The sequence below is a fragment of the Arachis hypogaea genome, chromosome 2 (assembly GCF_003086295.3).
Source record: "Arachis hypogaea cultivar Tifrunner chromosome 2, arahy.Tifrunner.gnm2.J5K5, whole genome shotgun sequence".
Taxonomy (NCBI): Eukaryota; Viridiplantae; Streptophyta; class Magnoliopsida; order Fabales; family Fabaceae; genus Arachis; species Arachis hypogaea.
The window spans coordinates 16868262-16892601 of record NC_092037.1 but is presented as its reverse complement, the minus strand read 5'-3'; the positions used below and the strand labels follow the sequence as shown (position 1 = coordinate 16892601).

The window sequence follows — 24340 nt, the reverse complement described above, 5'->3', positions numbered from 1 at the left end:
GCCGGAATAGAATCCAGTGATTCTTTTGCGTCTGTCACTAACGCTCCGCCCTCAGGAGTTTGAAGCGCGTCACAGTCATTCAGTCATTGAATCCTACTCAGAATACCACAGACAAGGTTAGACCTTCCGGATTCTCTTGAATGCCGCCATCAGTTCTCGCCTATACCACGAAGATTCCGGTTAAAGAACCCAAGAGATATTCACTGGAGCCTTGAACGCTTGTAGAACAAGAGTGGTTGTCAGTCACCTTGTTCATGGGTGAGAATGGTGATGAGTGTCAATCATCACCTTCATCAAGTTGAATAACAAGTGATATCTTGGAACAAGAACAAGCGGAATTGAATGGAAGAACAATAGTAATTGCATTAATACTCGAGGTACAGCAGAGCTCCACACCTTAATCTATAGTGTGTAGAAACTCCACCGTTGAAAATACATAAGCATAAGGTCTAGGCATGGCCGAATGGCCAGCCTCCCAAAGTGATCAAAAGATCTAAAGAAAAAGGTTCCAAAGATCAAAAGATCCAATAGTCAAAGGTCTTACTTATAGAAAACTAGTAGCCTAAGGTGTACAGAAATGAGTAAATGACATAAAAATCCACTTTCGGGCCCACTTGGTGTGTGCTTGGGCTGAGCAATGAAGCATTTTTCGTGCAGAGACTCCTCTTGGAGTTAAACGCCAGCTTTTATGCCAGTTTGGGCGTTTAACTCCCATTTGGGTGCCAGTTCCAGCGTTTAACGCTGGATTTCTTGAGGTGACTTTGAACGCCGGTTTGGGCCATCAAATCTTGGGCAAAGTATGGACTATCATATATTGCTGGAAAGCCCAGGATGTCTACTTTCCAACGCCGTTGAGAGCGCGCCAATTGGGCTTCTGTAGCTCCAGAAAATCCACTTCGAGTGCAGGGAGGTCAGAATCCAACAGCATCTGCAGTCCTTTTGGTCTCTGAATCAGATTTTTGCTCAGGTCCCTCAATTTCAGCCAGAAAATACCTGAAATCACAGAAAAACACACAAACTCATAGTGAAGTCCAGAAAAGTGAATTTTAACTAAAGACTAATAAAAATATACTAAAAACTAACAAGATCGTACCAAAAACATACTAAAAATAATGCCAAAAAGTATACAAATTATCCGCTCATCAGTGGTACACGCGAAGTGGCTGCTGTGATGGTGGGGCTCGTTTTCTCTGTTGTATTTGCCAATGCCATTATAATTTATGACAATTGCAATTGTTATATCTGTGTTGGAGGATGTTTCAGGTGCGCAAGTAAATATGTTGATTAAGGGACAAACTCAGGTTGGTCTGCTCATATTTCTTGGATCGACAATGGGAATAATTTTTGTGGAAGGATTGTTTGAGCATAGGGTGAAGACACTGAGCTATGGTGATGGATCTTCAAGATTGTGGGAAGGGCCACTCTTGGTGGTGATGTACTCGTTCATGGTGCTTATAGATTCCATGATGAGTGTAGTTTTCTACTTCAGTTGTAGATCGTGTCGCATGGAGGTTGCAGATGGGGAAAGCAGCTCAATTTTAGAAATGGCCATATCTGCTGAAACAATGGCCATTCAATGACATTGTTGTTGTGATTTTGATATACCAATACCAATTGAATTAATAAGATGAAGAGGGAAGGTGCAAGAGATTGTTCCCAGCAGGTTATGTTGCCATTGAGGAACCTTGCAGCAATACTTCTTCAGAACATTGCATATATGAGCTTATAGAGTGTATTACATCAGATGGCATTCAACTTCACGAGATAGCTTATTTCAGAACTTGGTAATGGCTTCTTTTAATGATTTTACCAACATGGAGAGGCTTAAAATAGGGTACCTAATGTTTTTATTTTCTGTAATGTCAATGGAAAAGTTAATACTTTTGTAGAAAAAAGAAATGAAAATTTTTTTTCCAAATGAGCGCAAGCATTCAATTAATTGTTTCTAGGTGATACATAGTTACTTCCAATCTTTGAACACTGTATAGGGTAGTGGTGCACGAAATTGCAATCACACTTTTGCAACCCCGCACAACTAACCAGCAAGTGCACTGGGTCGTCCAAGTAATACCTTGCGTGAGCAAGGGTCGATCCCACAGAGATTGTCGGCTTGAAGCAAGCTATGGTTATCTTGTAAATCTTAGTCAGGATGTCAGAAATTATCAGGATTGATTGTGAAAAGCAAAAGAACATGAAATGATTACTTGTTTTGCAGTAATGGAGAATAGGTTGAGGTTTGGAGATGCTCCATCTTCTGAATCTCTGCTTTCCTACTGTCTTCTTCTTCAAACACGCAAGTCTCCTTCCATGGCAAGCTGTATGTAGGGTTTCACCGTTGTCAATGGCTACCTCCCATCCTCTCAGTGAAAACGATTGCATATGCTCTGTCACAGCACGCGGAATTCATCTGTCGGTTCTCGGTCAGGCCGGAATAGAATCCAGTGATTCTTTTGCGTCTGTCACTAACGCCCCGCCTGCTAGGAGTTTGAAGCTCGTCACAGTCACTCAATCATTGAATCCTACTCAGAATACCACAGACAAGGTTTAGACCTTCCGGATTCTCTTGAATGCCGCCATCAGTTCTAGCTTATACCACGAAGATTCCGATTAAAGAATCCAAGAGATAACTACTTAATCTAAGGTAGAACGGAGGTGGTTGTCAGGCACACGTTCATAGTTGAGAATGATGATGATTGTCACGGATCATCACATTCATCCGGGTTGAGAACAAGTGTTATCTTAGAATGGAAGCAAGCATGATTGAATGAGAAACAGTAGTAATTGCATTAATCCATCAAGACACAGCAGAGCTCCTCACCCCCAACCATGGGGTTTAGAGACTCATGCCGTGGAAAGTACACAAAGAAAACGTGTAAAGTGTCATGAGGTACAGATACAATGTCAAATGATCCTATTAATAGTAAACTAGTAGCCTCGGGTATACAGAGATGAGTAAATGACTTAAAAATCCACTTCCGGGCCCACTTGGTGTGTGCTTGGGTTGAGCAATGAAGCATTTTCGTGTAGAGACCTTTTCTGGAGTTAAACGCCAGCTTTCATGCCAGTTTGGGCGTTTAACTCCAAGTTTCATGCCAGTTCCAGCGTTAAACGCTGGAATTTCTGAGGCTGATTTGCCACGCCGGTTTGGGCCATCAAATCTTGGGCAAAGTATGGACTATCATATATTGTTGGAAAGCCCAGGATGTCTACTTTCCAACGCCGTTGAGAGCGCGCCAATTGGGCTTCTGTAGCTCCAGAAAATCCACTTCGAGTGCAGGGAGGTCAGAATCCAACAGCATCTGCAGTCCTTTTTGGTCTCGGAATCAGATTTTTGTTCAGGACCCTCAATTTCAGCCAGAAAATACCTGAAATCACAGAAAAACACACAAACTCATAGTAAAGTCCAGAAAAGTGAATTTTAGCTAAAAACTAATAAAAATATACTAAAAACTAACTAGATTATACCAAAAATATACTAAAAATAATGCCAAAAAGCATACAAATTATCCGCTCATCACAACACCAAACTTAAATTGTTGCTTGTCCCCAAGCAACTGAAAATCAAAATAGGATAAAAAGAAGAGAATATACTATAGACTCCAAAATATCAAGGAAACATAGCTCCAATTAGATGAGCGGGACTAGTAGCTGTTTGCCTCCGAACAGTTTTGGCATCTCACTCTATCCCTTGAAGTTCAGAATGATTGGCATCTATAAGAACTCAGAACTCAGATAGTGTTATTGATTCTCTTAGTTGAGCATAATGATTCTTGAACATAGCTAGTGTATGAGTCTTGGCTGTGGCCCAAAGCACTCTGTCTTCCAGTATTACCACCGGATACATACATGCCACAGACACATAATTGGGTGAACCCTTTCAGATTGTGACTCAGCTTTGCTAAAAGTCCCCAATTAGAGGTGTCCAGGGTTCTTAAGCACACTCTTGTTGCCTTGGATCACAACTTTATTTCTTTCTTTTTCTCTTTTTTTTTTCGAAAGTTTTTTTTTTCACTGCTTTTTCTTGCTTCAAGAATCAATCTAATGATTTTTTTTAGATCCTCAATAACAGTTCTCTTTTTCCTCATTCTTTCAAGAGCCAACAATTTTAACATTCTCAAAACAACAAATTCAAGAGATATATGCACTGTTCAAGCATTCATTCAGAAAACAAAAAGTATTGTCACCACATCAAGCTAATTCAACTAGTTTCAAGGATAAATTTCGAAATCCTATACTTCTTGTTCTTTTGTGATTAAAGCATTTTTCATTTAAGAGAGGTGATGGATTCATAGGACATTCATAACTTTAAGGCATAAAATTTCAATTTTATTAACTATGAATTAAGAACAAGACTCAAAAATAGATATAAGACTAAAAAAATAAAAATAGAAAACAAAAGAAAAGAAAAAGAAAACGCAAAAACATAGGCTCCTAATGATAGAGATTTTCACAGAGTTAGGACTCAACAACCTTGATTTTGAGAAGTGGATGCTCCCTCAGCTTGAGAGGAGAGCTTTTGGCGTTTCAACTCTTGGAGTTCACGCCCCTGCTTCTCTTGTTCCTTCAGCAATTTGCAGAGCATGCAGTTCTGATTCTGCTGTTCTTCCTTCAGTTGCTCCATAGTCTCTTGCAACTTGGTGATAGATGCTTCTAGGCTGGTCCAGTAGTCAATTCTTGGGAATTCAGGGAGGAATTCCTGCGCCCTCCTCTTGATAGAGTTGTCTTGCACTTGTCCTTCCATTGACTTCTTGGTGATTGGGTGTTCAATGGGTATGAACTCATCTACTCCCATCTTCACCCCAGCCTCTTTACAGAGCAAGGAGATCAGGCTTGGATAAGCCAATTTGGCTTCAGTGGAATTCTTATTTGCAATTTTGTAGATCTCACAAGCAATCACATGATGGACCTCCACTTCTTTTCCAAGCATAATGCAATGAATCATCACTGCTCTCTTGATGGTGACCTCAGAACGGTTGCTAGTGGGCAATATGGAACGCCCAATAAAGTCTAGCCACCCTCTTGCAATTGGCTTGAGGTCTCCCCTCTTGAGTTGGTTTGGGACACCCTTTGAATTGGTTATCCACTTAGTCCCAGGGAGGCATATATCCTCTAGAACTTGATCCAACCCTTTATCTACTCTCACCATCCTCCTATTGAAGGAATCAGGATCATCTTGCAGTTGAGGTAGTTTGAAGATTTCTCTTATTTTGTCCAGATGGAAGTACATAACTTTCCCTCTGACCATGGTTCTGTAGGTATGGTAAGCAGTTCTAGTCATTCTTTGCTTATCTGTTAGCCACAGATTAGAGTAGAATTCCTGAACCATGTTCCTTCCAACCTTTATTTCAGGATTGGTCAGAACTTCCCATCCTCTGTTTCGAATTTGCTCTTGGATCCCCGGATATTCATCTTCTTTCAGATCAAATTTAACTTCCGGGATCACTGACCTCAGACCCATTATTTTGTGATAATGGTCTTCATGATCTTTGATTAAGAACTTCTCTTGGTTCCAAAGATTCTTTGGATTATTCTCTTTCTTTCCTCTTAAATTGGTTTGTTTTCCTTTAGGAGCCATGATTTTGATGAATCTTGGCTTAGTGATCACGGAAAAGCACACCAAACTTAGAGGTTTGCTTGTCCTCAAGCAAAAAGAAAAGAAAGAAGAGAAGAGAGAGAGAAAGAGGAAATTCGAATGGTGTGGGAAATGAGGGGTGGCAAACGTTTATTTATAGAGTAGGGGAGAGATTTTCGAAAAAAAGCAAATTTTGAAAGGAGATTTGAGGAGATATGGAAAGAAATTGAAAGAAGGGTGAGTTTTTGAACAAAATTTGGGAATGATTTGAAGAATGATTTTAAATTTTTGAAAATTTGAAAGTGAATAATGAGAGATTGAAATGTATTTTTGTAGAAAAATATGGGTGAGAAAAGGAAAGTTTGAAAAAATCTGATTTGAAAACAAAATTGTGGTCCCCCCCACCTTTCTGGCGTTAAACGCCCAGAATGGCACCCATTCTGGCGTTTAACGCCCATTTGGTGCCCCTTTTGGGCGTTTAACGCCCAGCCAGGTGCCCTGGCTGGCGTTAAACGCCAGAAATCCTTCATCACTGGGCGTTTTTCTGAACGCCCAGGATGCTGCACACCTGGCGTTAAACGCCCAGAATGGTGCCCATTCTGGCGTTTAACGCCCAAAATGGCACCATTCCAGAATGGCACCCATTCTGGCGTTTAACGCCCAAAATGCCCCTTACTGGCGTTTTTTCGCCAGTAAGCTCTTTTTCTCTGCTTTTTGAGCTGAATCCTTCTGTAACTCTGTGAATTCCTTCATTTTTTGATACTTGCCTCTGTAAGAACAATTCATACAACTTCCTAATGACTGGGTTGCCTCCCAGCAAGCGCTTCTTTACTGTCTTTAGCTGGACTTTCACTGAGGATCACTCAAGTCTCAGTTTTGAGCATTCCTGCTCAAAATTGCCTTCAAGATAATGTTTGATTCTCTGTCCATTAACAATGAACTTTTTGTCAGAATCAATATCCTGAAGCTCAACATATCCATATGGTGACACTCCTGTAATCACATACGGACCCCTCCACCGGGATTTGAGTTTTCCTGGAAACAGTCTAAGCCTAGAGTTGAAGAGCAGGACTTTTTGTCCTGGCTCAAAGACTCTGGTTGACAACTTCTTGTCATGCCATTTCTTTGCCTTTTCCTTATAAATTTTTGCATTTTCAAAGGCATTGAGTCTGAACTCCTCTAGCTCATTTAGCTGGAGCAATCTTTTTTCACCAGCTAACTGTGCATCCATGTTTAGGAATCTGGTTGCCCAGTAGGCTTTAAGTTCCAGTTCCACAGGCAAATGACAGGCCTTCCCATATACCAGTTGGTATGGAGAGGTTCCTATAGGAGTCTTGAATGCTGTTCTGTATGCCCACAGAGCATCATCCAAGCTCTTTGCCCAATCCTTTCTTCGGGCTATCACAGTCCGTTCCAGGATTCTCTTTAGTTCTCTGTTAGAGACTTCAGCTTGCCCATTTGTCTGTGGATGATACGGAGTTGCCACTTTGTGGCTAATTCCATATCTAACCATAGCAGAGTATAGCTGTTTGTTGCAGAAATGAGTGCCTCCGTCACTGATTAATACTCTGGGAACACCAAATCTGCTGAAGATGTTTTTCTGGAGGAATTTCAGCACAGTCTTGGTATCATTAGTGGGTGTAGCAATTGCTTCTACCCACTTAGATACATAGTCCACTGCCACCAGAATGTAAGTGTTTGAGTATGATGGTGGGAATGGTCCCATGAAGTCAATTTCCCATACATCAAACAATTCTATCTCTAATATCCCTTGTTGAGGCATGGCATATCCATGAGGCAAGTTGCCAGCTCTTTGACAACTGTCACAGTTACGCACAAACTCTCGGGAATCTTTATAGAGAGTAGGCCAGTAGAAGCCACATTGGAGGACTTTAGTGGCTGTTCGCTCACTTCCAAAATGTCCTCCATATTGTGATCCATGGCAATGCCATAGGATCCTTTGTGCTTCTTCTCTGGGTACACATCTGCGGATCACTCCGTCAGCACATCTCTTAAAGAGATATGGTTCATCCCAGAGGTAGTACTTGGCATCTGAAATTAATTTCTTTCTCTGCACGTAGCTGTACTCTTTGGGTATGAACCTCACAGCTTTATAATTTGCAATATCTGCAAACCATGGAGCTTCCTGAATGGCAAAGAGTTGCTCATCTGGGAAAGTCTCAGAAATCTCAGTAGAAGGGAGGGACGCCCCAGCTACTGGTTCTATTCGGGACAGATGATCAGCTACTTGGTTCTCTGTCCCTTTTCTGTCTCTTATTTCTATATCAAACTCTTGCAGAAGCAACACCCATCTTATAAGCCTGGGTTTTGAATCCTGCTTTGTGAGTAAGTATTTAAGAGCAGCATGGTCAGTGTACACAACCACTTTGGACCCCACTAGATAGGATTTAAACTTGTCAATGGCATAGACCACTGCAAGTAACTCTTTTTCTGTGGTTGTGTAGTTCTTCTGTGCGTCATTTAGAACACGGCTGGCATAGTAAATGACATTCAGAAGCTTGTTATGCCTCTGTCCCAACACTGCACCAATGGCATGGTCACTGGCATCACACATTAGTTCAAATGGTAATGTCCAATCTGGTGCAGAGATGACTGGTGCTGTGACCAGCTTAGCTTTCAGGGTCTCAAATGCCTGCAGACACTGTGTGTCAAACACAAATGGTGTGTCAGCAGCTAACAGGTTACTCAAAGGTTTTGCAATTTTCGAAAAATCCTTTATAAACCTTCTGTAGAATCCTGCATGCCCCAGAAAGCTTCTGATTGCCTTAACATTGGCAGGTGGTGGTAATTTTTCAATTACCTCTACCTTTGCCTTATCCACCTCTATTCCCCTGCTTGAAATTTTGTGCCCAAGGACAATTCCTTCAGTCACCATAAAGTGACATTTCTCCCAGTTTAAAACCAGGTTAGTCTCTTGGCACCTTTTCAAGACAAGTGCTAGGTGATCAAGACAGGAGCTAAATGAGTCTCCATATACTGAAAAGTCATCCATGAAGACTTCCAGAAATTTCTCTACCATATCTGAGAAGATAGAGAGCATGCACCTCTGAAAGGTTGCAGGTGCATTGCACAGACCAAAAGGCATTCTCCTGTAGGCAAACACGCCAGAAGGGCAAGTGAATGCTGTTTTCTCTTGGTCCTGAGGATCTACTGCAATTTGGTTGTAGCCTGAATAGCCATCCAAAAAGCAGTAATAATCATGGCCAGCTAGTCTTTCTAGCATTTGGTCTATGAATGGTAGAGGGAAATGATCCTTTCTGGTGGCTGTATTGAGCCTTCTGTAATCAATACACATGCGCCACCCTGTGACTGTCCTAGTAGGAACCAGTTCATTTTTTTCATTATGAACCACTGTCATGCCTCCCTTTTTGGGAACAACTTGGACAGGGCTCACCCAGGGGCTATCAGAAATAGGATAAATAATCCCAGCCTCTAGTAATTTAGTGACTTCTTTCTGCACCACCTCCTTCATGGCAGGATTTAGCCTCCTCTGTGGTTGGACCACTGGTTTGGCATTATCCTCCAATAGGATCTTGTGCATGCATCTAGCTGGGCTAATACCCTTAAGATCACTTATGGACCACCCAAGAGCTGTCTTGTGTGTCCTTAGCACTTGAATCAGTGCTTCCTCTTCCTGTGGATTTAAAGCAGAGCTTATAATCACTGGAAAAGTGTTACCCTCTCCCAGAAATGCGTATTTCAGGGATGATGGTAGTGGTTTGAGTTCAGGTTTGGGAGGTTTATCCTCCTCCTGAGGAATTTTCGAAAATTCCTTTGCTTCTTCTAGTTCTTCTTGATCAGGTTGAGCATCTTTGAAAATGTCCTCAAGCTCTGATTCTAGGCTTTCAGCCATATTGATCTCTTCTACCAGAGAGTCAATAATGTCAGCGCCCATGCAGTCATTTGGTGTGTCTGGATGCTGCATGGCTTTTACAGCATTCAACTTGAACTCATCCTCATTGACTCTCAAGGTTACTTCCCCTTTTTGTACATCAATGAGAGTTCGTCCAGTTGCTAGGAAAGGTCTTCCTAGAATGAGAGTTGCACTCTTGTGCTCCTCCATTTCCAGCACCACAAAGTCAGTTGGAAAGGCAAATGGCCCAACCTTGACAATCATATCCTCTATTATGCCTGATGGGTATTTAATGGAGCCATCAGCAAGTTGGAGGCATATCTGGGTTGGTTTGACTTCTCCAGTCAACCCAAGCTTTCTGATAGTGGATGCAGGTATTAGATTGATGCTTGCTCCAAGATCACATAGGGCTGTCTTGGTGCAGGCACCTTCTAATGTGCAGGGTATCGTAAAGCTTCCTGGATCTTAAAGCTTTTCTGGTAAGCTCTTTAATATGACTGCACTGCATTCTTCAGTGAGAAAAACTTTTTCAGTTTCTCTCCAATCCTTCCTATGGCTTAAGATTTCCTTCATGAACTTAGCATAAGAAGGTATTTGCTCAAGTGCCTCTGCAAACGGAATCTTTATTTCAAGAGTCCTTAGATAGTCTGCAAAGCGGGCAAATTGCTTATCCTGTTCCGCTTGGCGGAGTTTCTGAGGATAAGGCATCTTGGCTTTATACTCTTCAACCTTAGATGCTGCAGGTTTATTCCTTACAGAAGTGGTTGAAGAAGCCTTGTTAGAGGGATTACTGTCAGCACTCTCAGGTGTCTGATTCTCCCCAGGCGTCTGAACGCCAGGATTGGGTGGAAATTGGGCGTTTAACGCCAACTTTTCCCCCTTTTCTGGCGTTTGAACGCCAGAACTGGGCAAGGAATGGGCGTTTAACGCCAGCCTTCCTTCCCTTTCTGGCGTCTGAACGCCAATGACATTCCTCTCTGGGCTCTTACTGTCCTCAGAGGAATTTTGAACAGTGGTTTGGTTGTCCTCTGTCAATTGTTCCTTGTTTGGCTTTTTACTCTTTTGAGCAGTGTTATTCAGGGTCTTCCCACTCCTCAATTGAACTGCTTGACATTCCTCTGTTATCTGTTTAGATATTTGCTGTTTTGCTTGATTTAACTGCAGTTCTATGCTCTTGTTAGCAACTTTAGTTTCATGGAGCATCTCTTTAAAGTCTGCTAACTGTTCTGTCATCAGGAGCAATTGTTGATTAAGCTCAGTTATCTGTTCTTGAGGACTAGGGTCAGTGACTACTGCCATGACTTCCTCTTTTGGAGAGAACTCATTGCTAGAGTACAAATATTGGTTTCTAGCAACAGTGTCTATAAGCTCTTGAGCTTCTTCAATTGTCTTCCTCATGTGTATAGATCCACCAGCTGAGTGGTCTAAAGACATCTGAGCTTTTTCTGTAAGCCCATAGTAGAAAATGTCTAACTGTACCCACTCTGAAAACATTTCAGAGGGACATTTCCTTTGCATACCTCTATACCTCTCCCAGGCATTATAAAGGGATTCATTATCCTCTTGTTTAAAGCCTTGGATGTCCAGCCTTAACTGTGTCATCCTTTTTGGAGGGTAAAAATGATTCAGGAATTTGTCTGACAACTGTTTCCATGTCTTTATGCTTGCTGTAGGTTGGTTATTCAACCACCTTTTAGCTTGATCTTTTACAGCAAATGGAAACAGTAATAGTCTGTAGACATCCTGATCTACCTCTTTATCATGTACTGTGTCAGCAATTTATAAAAACTGTGCCAGAAACTCAGTAGGTTCTTCCTGTGAAAGACCGGAATACTGGCAGTTTTGCTGCACTATGATAATGAGTTGAGGATTTAGTTCAAAGCTGCTTGCTTTGATGGGAGGTGTACAGATGCTACTCCCATATGCAGCTGTAATGGGGTTAGCATATGACCCCAGAGTCCTTTTGGACTGATTGATCCCACTTAAGTCCATAATGGACAAAAGGGAAATGATAATGATTGCAAAGAGATAAATTTTGTTTGTTTTTTTTTTAATTTACGAAAAAAAATAGAATAAAACAAAATAAAATTAAAATAAAAATTCGAAAATCAAAGAGAAAATAAGATCAAAGCAAATTGAAAACTGAATCAATGAGTTAATTAAAAAGATTTTGAAAATAGCAATTAGAGAGATATGATTGAAAAATTTTTATGAAAAAGATTTGATTTTGAAAGGAGGAAAGAGAAAAACACAAAAAGACACCAAACTTAAAATTTTTAGAAAATCAAACACACAGTTTTCCAAAATTTTTAAGGGAAAAACACAAAGAGGACACCAAACTTAGAATTTTTATAAATCAAAAAGGGACTAAGAACATGCAAAAATCGAAAATTAAAAGAAAAACAAAAGCATGCAATTGACACCAAACTTAGAATATGAAACTAGACTCAACTAAAAGACTCTAAACCAACAAAAATAAAACAGTCCTAATCTAAGCAACAAGATAAGCCGTCAGTTGTCCAAACTCAACAGTCCCCGGCAACGGCGCCAAAAACTTGGTGCACGAAATTGCAATCACACTTTTGCAACCCCGCACAACTAACTAGCAAGTGCACTGGGTCGTCCAAGTAATACCTTGCGTGAGCAAGGGTCGATCCCACGGAGATTGTCGGCTTGAAGCAAGCTATGGTTATCTTGTAAATCTTAGTCAGGATGTCAGAAATTATCAGGATTGATTGTGAAAAGCAAAAGAACATGAAATGATTACTTGTTTTGCAGTAATGGAGAATAGGTTGAGGTTTGGAGATGCTCCATCTTCTGAATCTCTGCTTTCCTACTGTCTTCTTCTTCAAACACGCAAGTCTCCTTCCATGGCAAGCTGTATGTAGGGTTTCACCGTTGTCAATGGCTACCTCCCATCCTCTCAGTGAAAACGATTGCATATGCTCTGTCACAGCACGCGGAATTCATCTGTCGGTTCTCGGTCAGGCCGGAATAGAATCCAGTGATTCTTTTGCGTCTGTCACTAACGCCCCGCCTGCTAGGAGTTTGAAGCTCGTCACAGTCACTCAATCATTGAATCCTACTCAGAATACCACAGACAAGGTTTAGACCTTCCGGATTCTCTTGAATGCCGCCATCAGTTCTAGCTTATACCACGAAGATTCCGATTAAAGAATCCAAGAGATAACTACTTAATCTAAGGTAGAACGGAGGTGGTTGTCAGGCACACGTTCATAGTTGAGAATGATGATGATTGTCACGGATCATCACATTCATCCGGGTTGAGAACAAGTGTTATCTTAGAATGGAAGCAAGCATGATTGAATGAGAAACAGTAGTAATTGCATTAATCCATCAAGACACAGCAGAGCTCCTCACCCCCAACCATGGGGTTTAGAGACTCATGCCGTGGAAAGTACACAAAGAAAACGTGTAAAGTGTCATGAGGTACAGATACAATGTCAAATGATCCTATTAATAGTAAACTAGTAGCCTCGGGTATACAGAGATGAGTAAATGACTTAAAAATCCACTTCCGGGCCCACTTGGTGTGTGCTTGGGTTGAGCAATGAAGCATTTTCGTGTAGAGACCTTTTCTGGAGTTAAACGCCAGCTTTCATGCCAGTTTGGGCGTTTAACTCCAAGTTTCATGCCAGTTCCAGCGTTAAACGCTGGAATTTCTGAGGCTGATTTGCCACGCCGGTTTGGGCCATCAAATCTTGGGCAAAGTATGGACTATCATATATTGCTAGAAAGCCCAGGATGTCTACTTTCCAACGCCGTTGAGAGCGCGCCAATTGGGCTTCTGTAGCTCCAGAAAATCCACTTCGAGTGTAGGGAGGTCAGAATCCAACAGCATCTGCAGTCCTTTTTGGTCTCGGAATCAGATTTTTGTTCAGGACCCTCAATTTCAGCCAGAAAATACCTGAAATCACAGAAAAACACACAAACTCATAGTAAAGTCCAGAAAAGTGAATTTTAGCTAAAAACTAATAAAAATATACTAAAAACTAACTAGATTATACCAAAAACATACTAAAAATAATGCCAAAAAGCATACAAATTATCCGCTCATCAGGTAGCATTTGGAAATGTTTTTGGTGAATACAATAGAGAAAATGAGCCCCACCATCACAGCAGCCACTTCGCGTGTACCACCCCGGAGTTGCACCAATTCGCGGACGCTGTTCCTGAGGTGCCATTTCGTGGCCGGCTACTCTAAATTGGCATGAAAACTTCCATTTTGTGGGTAAGGTGCGTGAAGTGGGACTGTTGACTCTTGGAATTATTCTCAGCCATGCGTAATTAGAGAATTAAAGTATTTTTCTTATTTTTTTAATAAAAAAGCCTGAAGTGAACTCTTCTACCAATTTATAAGTGCCATTTAAGAATGAAGTTAAGCTAATATTAAAAGCATAAAAAATCAGAAATGGTGAATGAATGAAATGAATCCAAGAAAAACAGCAATCAAATAAGATTTTCATAAATCTTTAATACCTCACTCTCTCAGAACAGAACAAGGAAAGGAAGTTGAAGTACCAGCTAAATAGCAGTGCTTGCTCAAAGAGAAACTCGTGGAGAAAGAGAAGCCAAGAACGCTATAGGAATGAAAAGCAACCACTATCAACGATACTAGAGATGTGCTGCTTTTGTTCTGTTTTATTTAGCAAGAAAGAAAGATCTTTTGCACAAAAGAAAAAGACACATGGAGACAAAGGATCACCTTATCTGATACCTCTATTTGGCTTAAAATATCCATATGATTGACTTTCAACGATAACAGAATAAGAAATTATAATCACCATCTCTTGAATCCAACCAATCCATTTAGGCTCAAATTTTAGCTTATGCAATATAAACCATAGAAATGTTAATGTGCCTTACTTATATCAAGTTTCAGAGTCATTTCATCAATTAGACTCACCTTTTTATTTTAAGTAATTCATATATTCATGAGTTATAAGGATATTATCGGAGATTAGTCTCCCTTTCTAAAAGGCGCTCAAATCAGGGCTAATTAACTAATTCATGACTCCTTGAAGCCTATGAACAAGTACTTTGGAAATAAATTTATAAATCATAGAAGATAAACTAATTTATCGAACCTGGGTCATGTCTTTTACATCTGAGACCTTTGATATTGGACAAATTTGGATATGATTAAACCCCTTCAGCATTCTTTCGTCTACAAAGCAACTTTAGATTGCCTAAAAAATATTTTCTGCCATTGCATCCTAGTAGAACTAGAAACATTTAGAAAATATCAAAAGAAGCGTGGGTTACCATCATTGCGGCGCTTGAAAACGTAGCGTTCCATCTGAATGCAAACAACCACCCTTTATCTGAGTAGCAGCACAGCACTACTATTAATGCAAAATCATGATATTGTCTACATGTTTTCTTAGTTGATGCCAAAGGGAATAGCTTCTACAGTGAAGGCAAGATAATTGGGTTTGATCCAGCCTATGATCTTGCTGTTCTCAAGGTACATTCTAATCCTTTTTTTCACCTCAACAGTTGATTTCTTTATTTGTCAATCTTATAGGATTCTTCTTTATATGCCAATAATAATGATCCAGAGTTTCTTTTCTCTTGATCGTGTTGATGTTGCATAGGCATAGCTGACATTTTTCCTTAACTTGAGGCATCAACACTTACCTTCTAAGGTTCTAAAAATTAACAGACAATAATTTTTCTATTTGCATATTGATGTTGATGGGCACGAAATCAGGCCTGTGGTTCTTGGTCAATCTAACAAGTTACATGTAGGTCAAAATTGTTTCGCAATTGGAAATCCTTATGGATATGAAAATACTCTCACAACAGGGGTAATTTTTCATGTTGTTTCCATGATAGAACAAAATGTGTTGCACCTTCTAGGTGTTACTTCATTGTATTGAAAGAAACAGATGTTATGATGGTGTATTGTGTGGTGTAACTTTTGCAGGTGGTGAGTGGTTTAGGGCGTGAGATACCTTCACCAAATGGAGGGGCCATTAAAGGAGCTATTCAAACTAATGCAGATATTAATGCAGGCAAGCAACACACCTCATTTTCCTGATGTTTCCAATGCTAATGTTTGAATTGTGATGTTATGTGTGCATGGATGGAAAACAGGAAACTCAAGGGGACCACTGATTGACTCATATGGCCATGTTATTGGTGTAAACACAGCAACCTTCACCAGAAAAGGTAACTGTTATGTGTATGCTATTCTTCACTAATGTTCTAACTCCCCAAGAATACTTATTTTGCTATTTTTTACGCAATTTCAGGGAGCGAAATGTCATCAAGTGTTAACTTTGCAATTTCCATTGACACTGTTCTCAGGACTGTACCATATCTTATTGTTTATGGAACACCTTACAGTAATAGGTTTTGATCAACCATGTTCCATATCTTGTGTGACGTTTTTTACAGTAATAGGTTTTGGTAACGAATGAATGACATGTTTGATTGATGTTCAAACAACAACCTTTACAAGCATGCTAAATTACTAGCAATATTAATCTCAGATATAATAGCATGACTTGAGGTGCATAAATCAACTATTGTCATGTATCAATATATCAATTGAAATATCAACAATGAATACGTAGGAGTTTTTCCACTATCTTTCATTAAAAAAGAAATTACTAATTGATGTCGAAAGTGAGTTGCTTTGTTAGAGGTAGGTATATGATCTATGTTGATTTTGTGATTTAGCACAAAATTCGACAATACAGATAGCTCGACTAAGATCGTTTGACCTGAAGGTGAGTCGATGTAAGTCGAAATGTCAGTATAGCAACCGTCCAAGACAGTATAGCACAGAACATGAAATTGGACCAAAGCCAGATATTATGGTTCTCCACTCAACAAATCATGTACACCAACCATCATCAACATGGGGCTGTTGTCCCTTTCTGCAAGTCTAGATAAAGAAGTTATTTTTCCTCAAGTTGTGTGTGCCCACAAATAATAGCACCACTGTTTTGCCCAATTGCTGCAGAACCTGAAATCAATGTCACAACTGCCAGAGCTATCTTGCTCCAAAAATGAACAATAGTGATATGTCAAACAAAAGCCATAGAGAGTTTCAGGACAACTGAAACTATATTCTCTCATGGCCTCAAATTCAAATACAAGGTATATAAAAAGGTTAAATTACACTAGACTAATCTTAAAAGTACACAAACATATGAGTGATTCTGGGAAACTCTGCTTGAGCTAATTGGGATGCAAATAAACACAATATGTAGCAAATAAAAAGGTACAAATCTACTGCAATAATAATACAAAGACCAAACAAATTAAACCATCAATTATGAAATTAAACATAAGCTGCTGGTATAGATAACAAATGTGAAAAATAAATGTGTGATATTGTACAAGTAAAAGAGAAAGCTTTAAGAATTTAAGATGCCACATGCACCACCTACAATCTTTTACAGCATAAACAGCTAAATATACAGTGTCCAACCAAGCCTAGCATTCCACGTAAAATCATTCAGCTGCACATGCATTTATTGAAAAAGCAACAAATATAGAACTTCAATTTGATCATAATCCCTTTCCTAATTGTAAACAGTATGTTCAATTATGTCCATGCTACTGTAAAGGTTATGTTGATTAGAACGAAGAATGTCGGATATTGATCACTAATTTTCTCAATATATTGAATATCTTTGAAGGATTAACCAAATAAGAACATAAAATACAATGTACTCTCTAAAATAATAGTTTTGTTAAAAATCGTGTCAATATACATCACTAAAGGAAGAGAAAATTCTTCAGAACAGTTTTGATTAGTTGTGCTTAAATCTTAAGAGTGCTTATTCCCAGCCAGTGGGAGCAACACCTCCGGGTGCAGGAATGGAAGCCTGTGGAGCTGGAACTGGCTCCCAATCACTTGCAGATGCGGATACAAAAGAACTTAGGTCAAATATATTGCCATCACAGTTTTCGACAGAACTATGGTAAGGCGTACCGATTTTCTTGCATATTGAGGGAGAACGATTCAACACAACAACAATCCAGAATTATTTAACTAGAACATATTAGAAGCAAATGCGACAATTATGTTGCATTAAATTTAACAGACTAATGGGAGAATAAATACAAAGACTTGATAGACAGAAAATTTCAATAGATAAAATTGAACTTAAATCACACATGTGACTAACAGATCCAGAGTGGAAATAATTATTCTTACCGGCGTCTGGGGCCCAGTTAGCAGGTGCAGCTACACTGGGTTGTCGAGGAACTGGTTCAGTCCAGGATTGTTCAGCTGTAACAGCCCCCATTCCCCATCAGCTGCAGGGAAGCTGGCAATGCCAACAGCACCAAAATCTTGAATGGCATATTCTGGGGAAGCTAGTAATTCCTCATCCTCTTGTTGCTTGGCCTCTTCAGGTTCTCTATAGAAGAATAAATCCACCTATACATGAAAAGTCGACATAATTTAGCTAAAGTTCAAAGGAAACAACATAATAACGCTACTATCTTTTGATAAAATATGAAAATTTTTGGGTAATTCAGATGAATAAATAGTTTGGGGTTCAAATTATGCAGATGTTCTAAACCAATTTTTGCTACACGCCTGTCCTAAACACCTTTTAGATTATTTAGGACAGGCGTGTAACAAAATTGGTTTAGAACATCTGTATAATTTTGAACCCCAAACTATTTTATCATGTGAATTATCCAAATTTTTTACACCTGTATGTACTGCAAGAAAGATTGTTCTAAAAAAGTGCATACCAGATGAGACATTTGCAATGCAGACATTGGGAAACACACAATAAATCTAAAAGAGCTACAAAATAATAATAGTTCAACCCGTTAAGAGCAAAATTAGTTTACCATCACATCCCACTTAAGCCCTGGACGAATAGTATCCCTCATCTGCAGAACCATCCTTGCTAATAACCAAAACATACAACCAATACTGTGCTTCCCCTTGTTATTGGCAGGAATGCCAACATCAACATAGCGCATCGGAGAATCAGTGTTGCAGAAGGCAATCGTCGGAATATTTCCAAGAGCACATTCCTTAATGGGCTGCACATATTTTAAAAAATAAAAAAATAGAAAAGCAAACTCAAAATGAGATAAACTAATAACAGAATTTCAAACTCCCATAAAAACATATTGACAGTTAATTGTGAAACAACATACACCACTACACTCAACACAAGTGAAAAAAATAAGTTTCAAACATCTAAAAAAAGTGGCACCTGATGATCAGTCCTTGGATCAGTCAGAATGAGTAGGCGAGGCTCGCTATAGGATATCTGCATCTGATTAGTGAATGTTCCAGGAGTGTGCCTTCCAGCAATTACATTCGCACCCGTGTATTGGGCAAACTTCAAGACTGCCCTCTGACCATATGGCCTAGCAGACTGAACAATGATGTCCTGAGGGTTCTCGATGGCAACAATAATCCTAGCAGCAAGTTGGAGCTTCTCCCATGTCTTGCCAAGGTTAATTATGTAAATACCTGGGGACAAGGAATACGAAAAATCAACCAAGCCATAAAAATATTTTCCTACTGCAAAGGGAATCATCGGAAAGATTAAAGGCGTGTATATGTTTCATAAATTTTGGGATAGAAGTTGCTTTTTCATCAGAAACTCATTGGAAAATTATGATAATAAGCTGTTTTGAAAACAATGTGATAATGCAAGTACACATATTCATGTCAAAATCCTTATTAATAATTAAATTAACCCTTTCAATCAATAGCACAAAGCAAATCGAGAACAATTGACAAACACTAGTCTATAACAAACTAATAAAATGTCTCCCAAAAAAAGAACCCTACACACGAAAAGATAAATAGAAGAAAAAATGCTAAACCCATTGAAGAGCAAGGAGTATCTAGACCCCAAAGAAACTACACAAATATGTGTTCTTCGTTAGATTTCAAGAACTAAACTAGTCGTATAACCCCAAATAAAATATCAAAAGAAGAGTGGGTTACCATCATTGCGGCGCTTGAAAATGTAGCATTCCATCTGGAAGTCGCAGTTTTTGGTTCTGAGATGAACCTCAGCTGCGAGCATCATTTGGATGTCTTGCTTCTTCTGCGAGAGCTGGCGCGACACTGCAGCGGTTGTGGCGGCGGAAGTGGCCATCGTTGGGGAGGAGAGTTGGTCTCTTGAGAAATTTGTAGCAGTTGCAGTTATAAAGGAAGAAGGTTTCACGACTTAGGGTTTTAAAAGGGGTGTTTTTCTCACCATGGGTTTTATGGCCGGTTGAAATTGGGTTACTCTAAATATATAACCGGGTTTATTTTTTGGACTCTACTTCAATCTTAGACTCAATAAAATCTAAATATTTTTGTGTCCCAATTATATCATGTTTAAATTAGGTTAAAATTGAATCTTTAAAACCTTAACAACAATTTATAAAAAAATTTATTTATGATACACTTATTTATAAAAAAGAAATTTATTATTAAAAAGTTGATATCCATATTTGAATTTAAATTTATGCATAAATTCTAATTTGATGCTTTTTTTATCTATTTTCTAATTCAACAAGTGATTAAAAATAAAACAATAAGCTTATAATTCTTATAACATAATATTAAAATTAATTTAAAATATATATCTTTTTTAGTTCCCTTAGGATACACATGGATCGAGTGAAGCCGAGTTCGCCTTGACTCGGACCTAGACTGAAATAATGACCGGGTCTATTTTTAAGACCCTTATCCGATTTTAAACTCGGTAAAATCACACTAAATTAGCCCCTAAAATATTCGAGATCGGATCATGTCTTTGGACTGAACCGGACTATGTGCATCCCTATTTCTCACAATCAATCAGTTGAGATTTGAAAAGTATAGATGTCATTCCAAAATGGTTAAAAATCTTAAAGATAATAAAACCACTAAAATTACTTGAAATTATCAAATATTTTAAACAAAATTACCTTTAAAATTTGTTAATGATAAAGATATTTTTAATTATTCTAAAATATGATAGAAATAATAAAATATAAAATGCTATTTTTTATAAGTGACAAATAATATTTATATTTGATAAGTTACTTGTATATTTAATTTGAAATTTTGTGAGAATATTTAAATGATTATTTAAAAAATATATTTACTAACCAAAATTCGATCTCTAGAGTTTTTGGATTTTAAAAAAAAAATTAGCATTGACAAAAGAATAAAAAAGATATTCACTTATCATAAAATTATCAAATTTTAAAGATAAAAATATCTTATTTTTTAATTGTTTCGCATGATGTTTTGTTTGATCTCGATACAAGATATCAATCAAACTTGTATCAATGATCTCAATTCGAAAAGCAAATAAGATTCCTCTAAAAAAAGTTCAACCCAAAATTTATCGACTAAGTGTCGAAATTAACTTTGCAAGTAGTCGAATGAAAATTATAACCAATGTATTATTAATTAGTAATGTAGTATAAACAAATATTTAACATGAATAAAATGAAAATAGAAGTAAACATAAATTTAAAATTAAAATAATAAGAAAAAAAAGAAAAAAATATTGGAATACTAAATCAAACTGAAAACTAAAGAATAAAGCTTGAAATTGAACGAACAGAAATGAACTAAAGTGAAATTGGAAATGAAATGCATAAATCAAATAAATTGACTCTCAACACTCACATATACTTGCACTCCATGATTTTTCATAGTATTAATGTGATTGAGAATTTATAGAGCTTTTAGTGTAATTTTGTGTTGTTTAATAGAAGTCCCCCTAAGAACCTTAGACTTCTATACACTCATTTCTTAGTCATTAAGTAGTTATCAAGGTTCTGAAAACCGAACCGGTTATCGAACCACTCTAGCTACTGGTTCACTGGTTCATAGGTTCAACTGGTTCGATCGTGGTTGAACCGAAAAAATCGTGTTATAATAAAATAATAAATAAAATATAAATAAACACATGAAAATATAATTATATTCTAATGTAAACTTTAAAATATCATTCAAATTAAAAGTACTACATAAACCAGAATGTTATAATCTCATTCAAATACAAATTCAAAAGTCAAAAAATAAAACAACCAATCAAACATAACATAGCAACATCAAAATAATCCAAATTTGTCATCAATCATCAAAATCCTCCATAACTTGCTGCAGATTTGCGTCATTGATATCATCACCTTCATTTCCACTACTTGGACTAGAAAAAGCAAGTGGTGCAGCATAAAATGTACTACTACTACTACCACCACCTTGATCTAAATCAGCATCAATATCATCTAACAAAATATAACACATTATCAATAAATTAAAGATCAAAATATAATGCTTTGTCATTTTGTTAATAATTAAATAAAAATTGAAGAACCAACTAGAAATATTATATTGAATCCATCTATACAATGATTTCCATAAGGAATGGGGAATGATAAGGAATCTCATTAAGGAAAGAATTGGAAATGGAAAATACCTTCCTCCTTTCAGATGTCAATTGTGGGAGAGTCAACCTTATAACTTCACCGTCATTATTTGGAGTCATACCAACATCAGAGCTAACTATGGCTTTCTTAATAGCCTTCAAGCTGAATGACAATACAAAGAACCAGGAGTTCATTAAGAAATACTTTACACACAACATATACATGTGATTGAAAAATGCCTCAAATGAGATTATATGCACTAATAAGCACTTCTCGCTCAGAACTAATATAATAAAATCTACAGAGTGTACATGAAGTAACAAAGACACATAGACCATAACAAAAACCCCTTTATTGTTACAATAACATGGATAAGATCAAATTAATGTTTTTGATCTAATTCAACAATAATCAATCATTATCCTTTATCATGGATAAGTGCACAACATACTTTGATTTGTCATATGGTTGTACCAGAAGAGAACTGGCATCAGCGGTGCTAATTTGAGCAATGCTCTTCAAGCTAACTGGACTTCCATAATATTCCACCTAGAAACATGTTATAAAATTACTCAGCTACAGAAATAAACTATTGATGAATACATTGATATCTAGTTCATCGTATAAATAATGCATTATGGTATAAGCAATGTGGTGGGTTGGATCAAAAGTACAAGTTGCCAATTTGGTGTGGCAGTTTCCTTAATGTAGGTTTCGTAGAATTGTTAGCAATACTAAATAACAATGTGACAAGCAGATGAAGTACAAAATCATGTCACAAAATCAGAGTTCAAAAAATTCTTTGTTCACAAAATCATCTCTCAAAATCAGAGTATACAAAATTAGAGTTCACAGTGACAGAATCATGTCACAAAATCAGAGTTCACACAATCAGATTTCACAAAATCAGAGTTCACAAAATCATGTCACAAAATCAGAGTTCAAAAAATTCTTTGTTCACAAAATCAGAGTTCACAAAATCAGAGTTCACAGTTTCATCAGATTTCACAGTTTCATCAGAGTTCACAGTATCAGATTTCATCACAGCATCAGAGACTCAGAGTCAGTTCATCATGCAACAGTTATTCAGTGATTCAATCATACAATCATAAGTTCATAACTAAAATAAAAATTACCTGGAACTCTATTGCTTTATCTCAGAGCTCGAAGGCACCTTGACTCCTTGAGGCTTCAGGCTTCACAAATTCAACCGAACTCTATTGCTTTCTCTCAGAGCTCGAAGGAGGTGACTGGTCGAAGTGGCTGAGTGCGCGACGGAGCTGAGTGCGCGTCGGACCTGACGGCACGACGGTGTTGAGTGCGCGACGGAGCTGACGGCGCGGCGGAGCTGACGGCGCGACGGTGCTGATGGCGTGACGGTGCTGACGGCGCGACGGATCGTGATGGCGTTCAGGCGTTCTCTATGTCTCTCACTCTCTCTGACCCTTGATGAGAGTGGAGGTGAAGTGCTGAAGCTGAACTGTGGGTGTGGGAGGAGGCAAGTGCGATTGTGCGAAGGGCAAAGGGAATTAGGGTTCACTCTCACGCAAAACGGCAGCGTTTTGCTGCACAGCTAAAAAACCGACCGGATTTCGATTCGGTTTGACCAACCAGTAACAGTCCGGTTCGTCGATTTAACGCCGATTTCCTAATTTTACGGTTTTTCTTATTGTCCGAACCGCTTTAGCGTCCTGTTCACAATTCGACCAGTTCGACCAGCCGGTTCGAACCGATTTTCAGAATATTGGTAGTTATCCCACACGGGTGTATCTTGTCTTTCAAAAATTTCAACCAGGTTCTGCTCCTATCTCGTGTAAATCATTACAAGTTCATGGAAGTTATTAAATAAGATCAAATTTGCTATTTGAACACGTTTTAATTGTGACCCTCAGATTAAATTTTTGACCGTCTTCACCTTTACTCTATTTCTAAAAAATTGTGTGTAACTAATTTGAGCATTACTTTTATGACGTAAAATTTCAAACCAAATCTTATTATTTCTATTATTATTAGCTAGTATCATTTAAGCCTTTTAACTCTTAACTTTCTCATATTTAAATACAAAAATAATCACTATCATTTTTATTATATTATCTTAAGGGGCCTGCTACACATACAAGTAAAAAGGCCGTACAAGTTTTACAAGTTATCAGCCCAAACTTCATTAACACGCGCATTAACTCATTTTGAATGGAGCGTAACTACACGCGCCCCACTCAAATGGTTCCTCTTCGTCTTCTTCTTCTTCTTCTTCTCTTCTTCTTCTTCTTCTTCGTCTTCTTCCTCTTCCTCTTCCTCTTCCTCTTCCTCTTCCTCTTCCTCTTCTTCTTCTTCTTCTTCTTCTTCTTCTTCTTCTTCTTCTTCTTCTTCTTCTTCTTCTTCTTCTTCATTTTTTTTTTCGATTTTCATGGTTTCTGAAATTCTTCTTATTCTTCTTGCTGCACGTTCTTCTTCCTCTTACTCTTCTTCTTCTCCTTTTCTTTCGTTTCTGCACATTCTTCTTCCTCGTTTTC

At 38.2% G+C, this 24340-nt stretch overlaps 1 protein-coding gene and 1 pseudogene across 1 annotated transcript; one reads left to right on the top strand and one right to left on the bottom strand.

Annotated features, from left to right (window-relative positions):
- Nucleotides 1-14850: 14850 nt before the first annotated feature.
- On the top strand, nucleotides 14851-15993 carry LOC112722428 (protease Do-like 5, chloroplastic; the record flags this gene model as incomplete). The annotated part of the gene is made up of 5 exons (XM_072211134.1): nucleotides 14851-14935; nucleotides 15156-15277; nucleotides 15397-15484; nucleotides 15567-15641; nucleotides 15725-15993. Coding segments are annotated over 5 exons (477 nt in total), but the record flags the coding sequence as incomplete, so codon positions are not given.
- Nucleotides 15994-16891: 898 nt separating this feature from the next.
- Nucleotides 16892-19567, bottom strand: LOC112739800 (small ribosomal subunit protein uS2-like; annotated as a pseudogene).
- Nucleotides 19568-24340: the final 4773 nt, after the last annotated feature.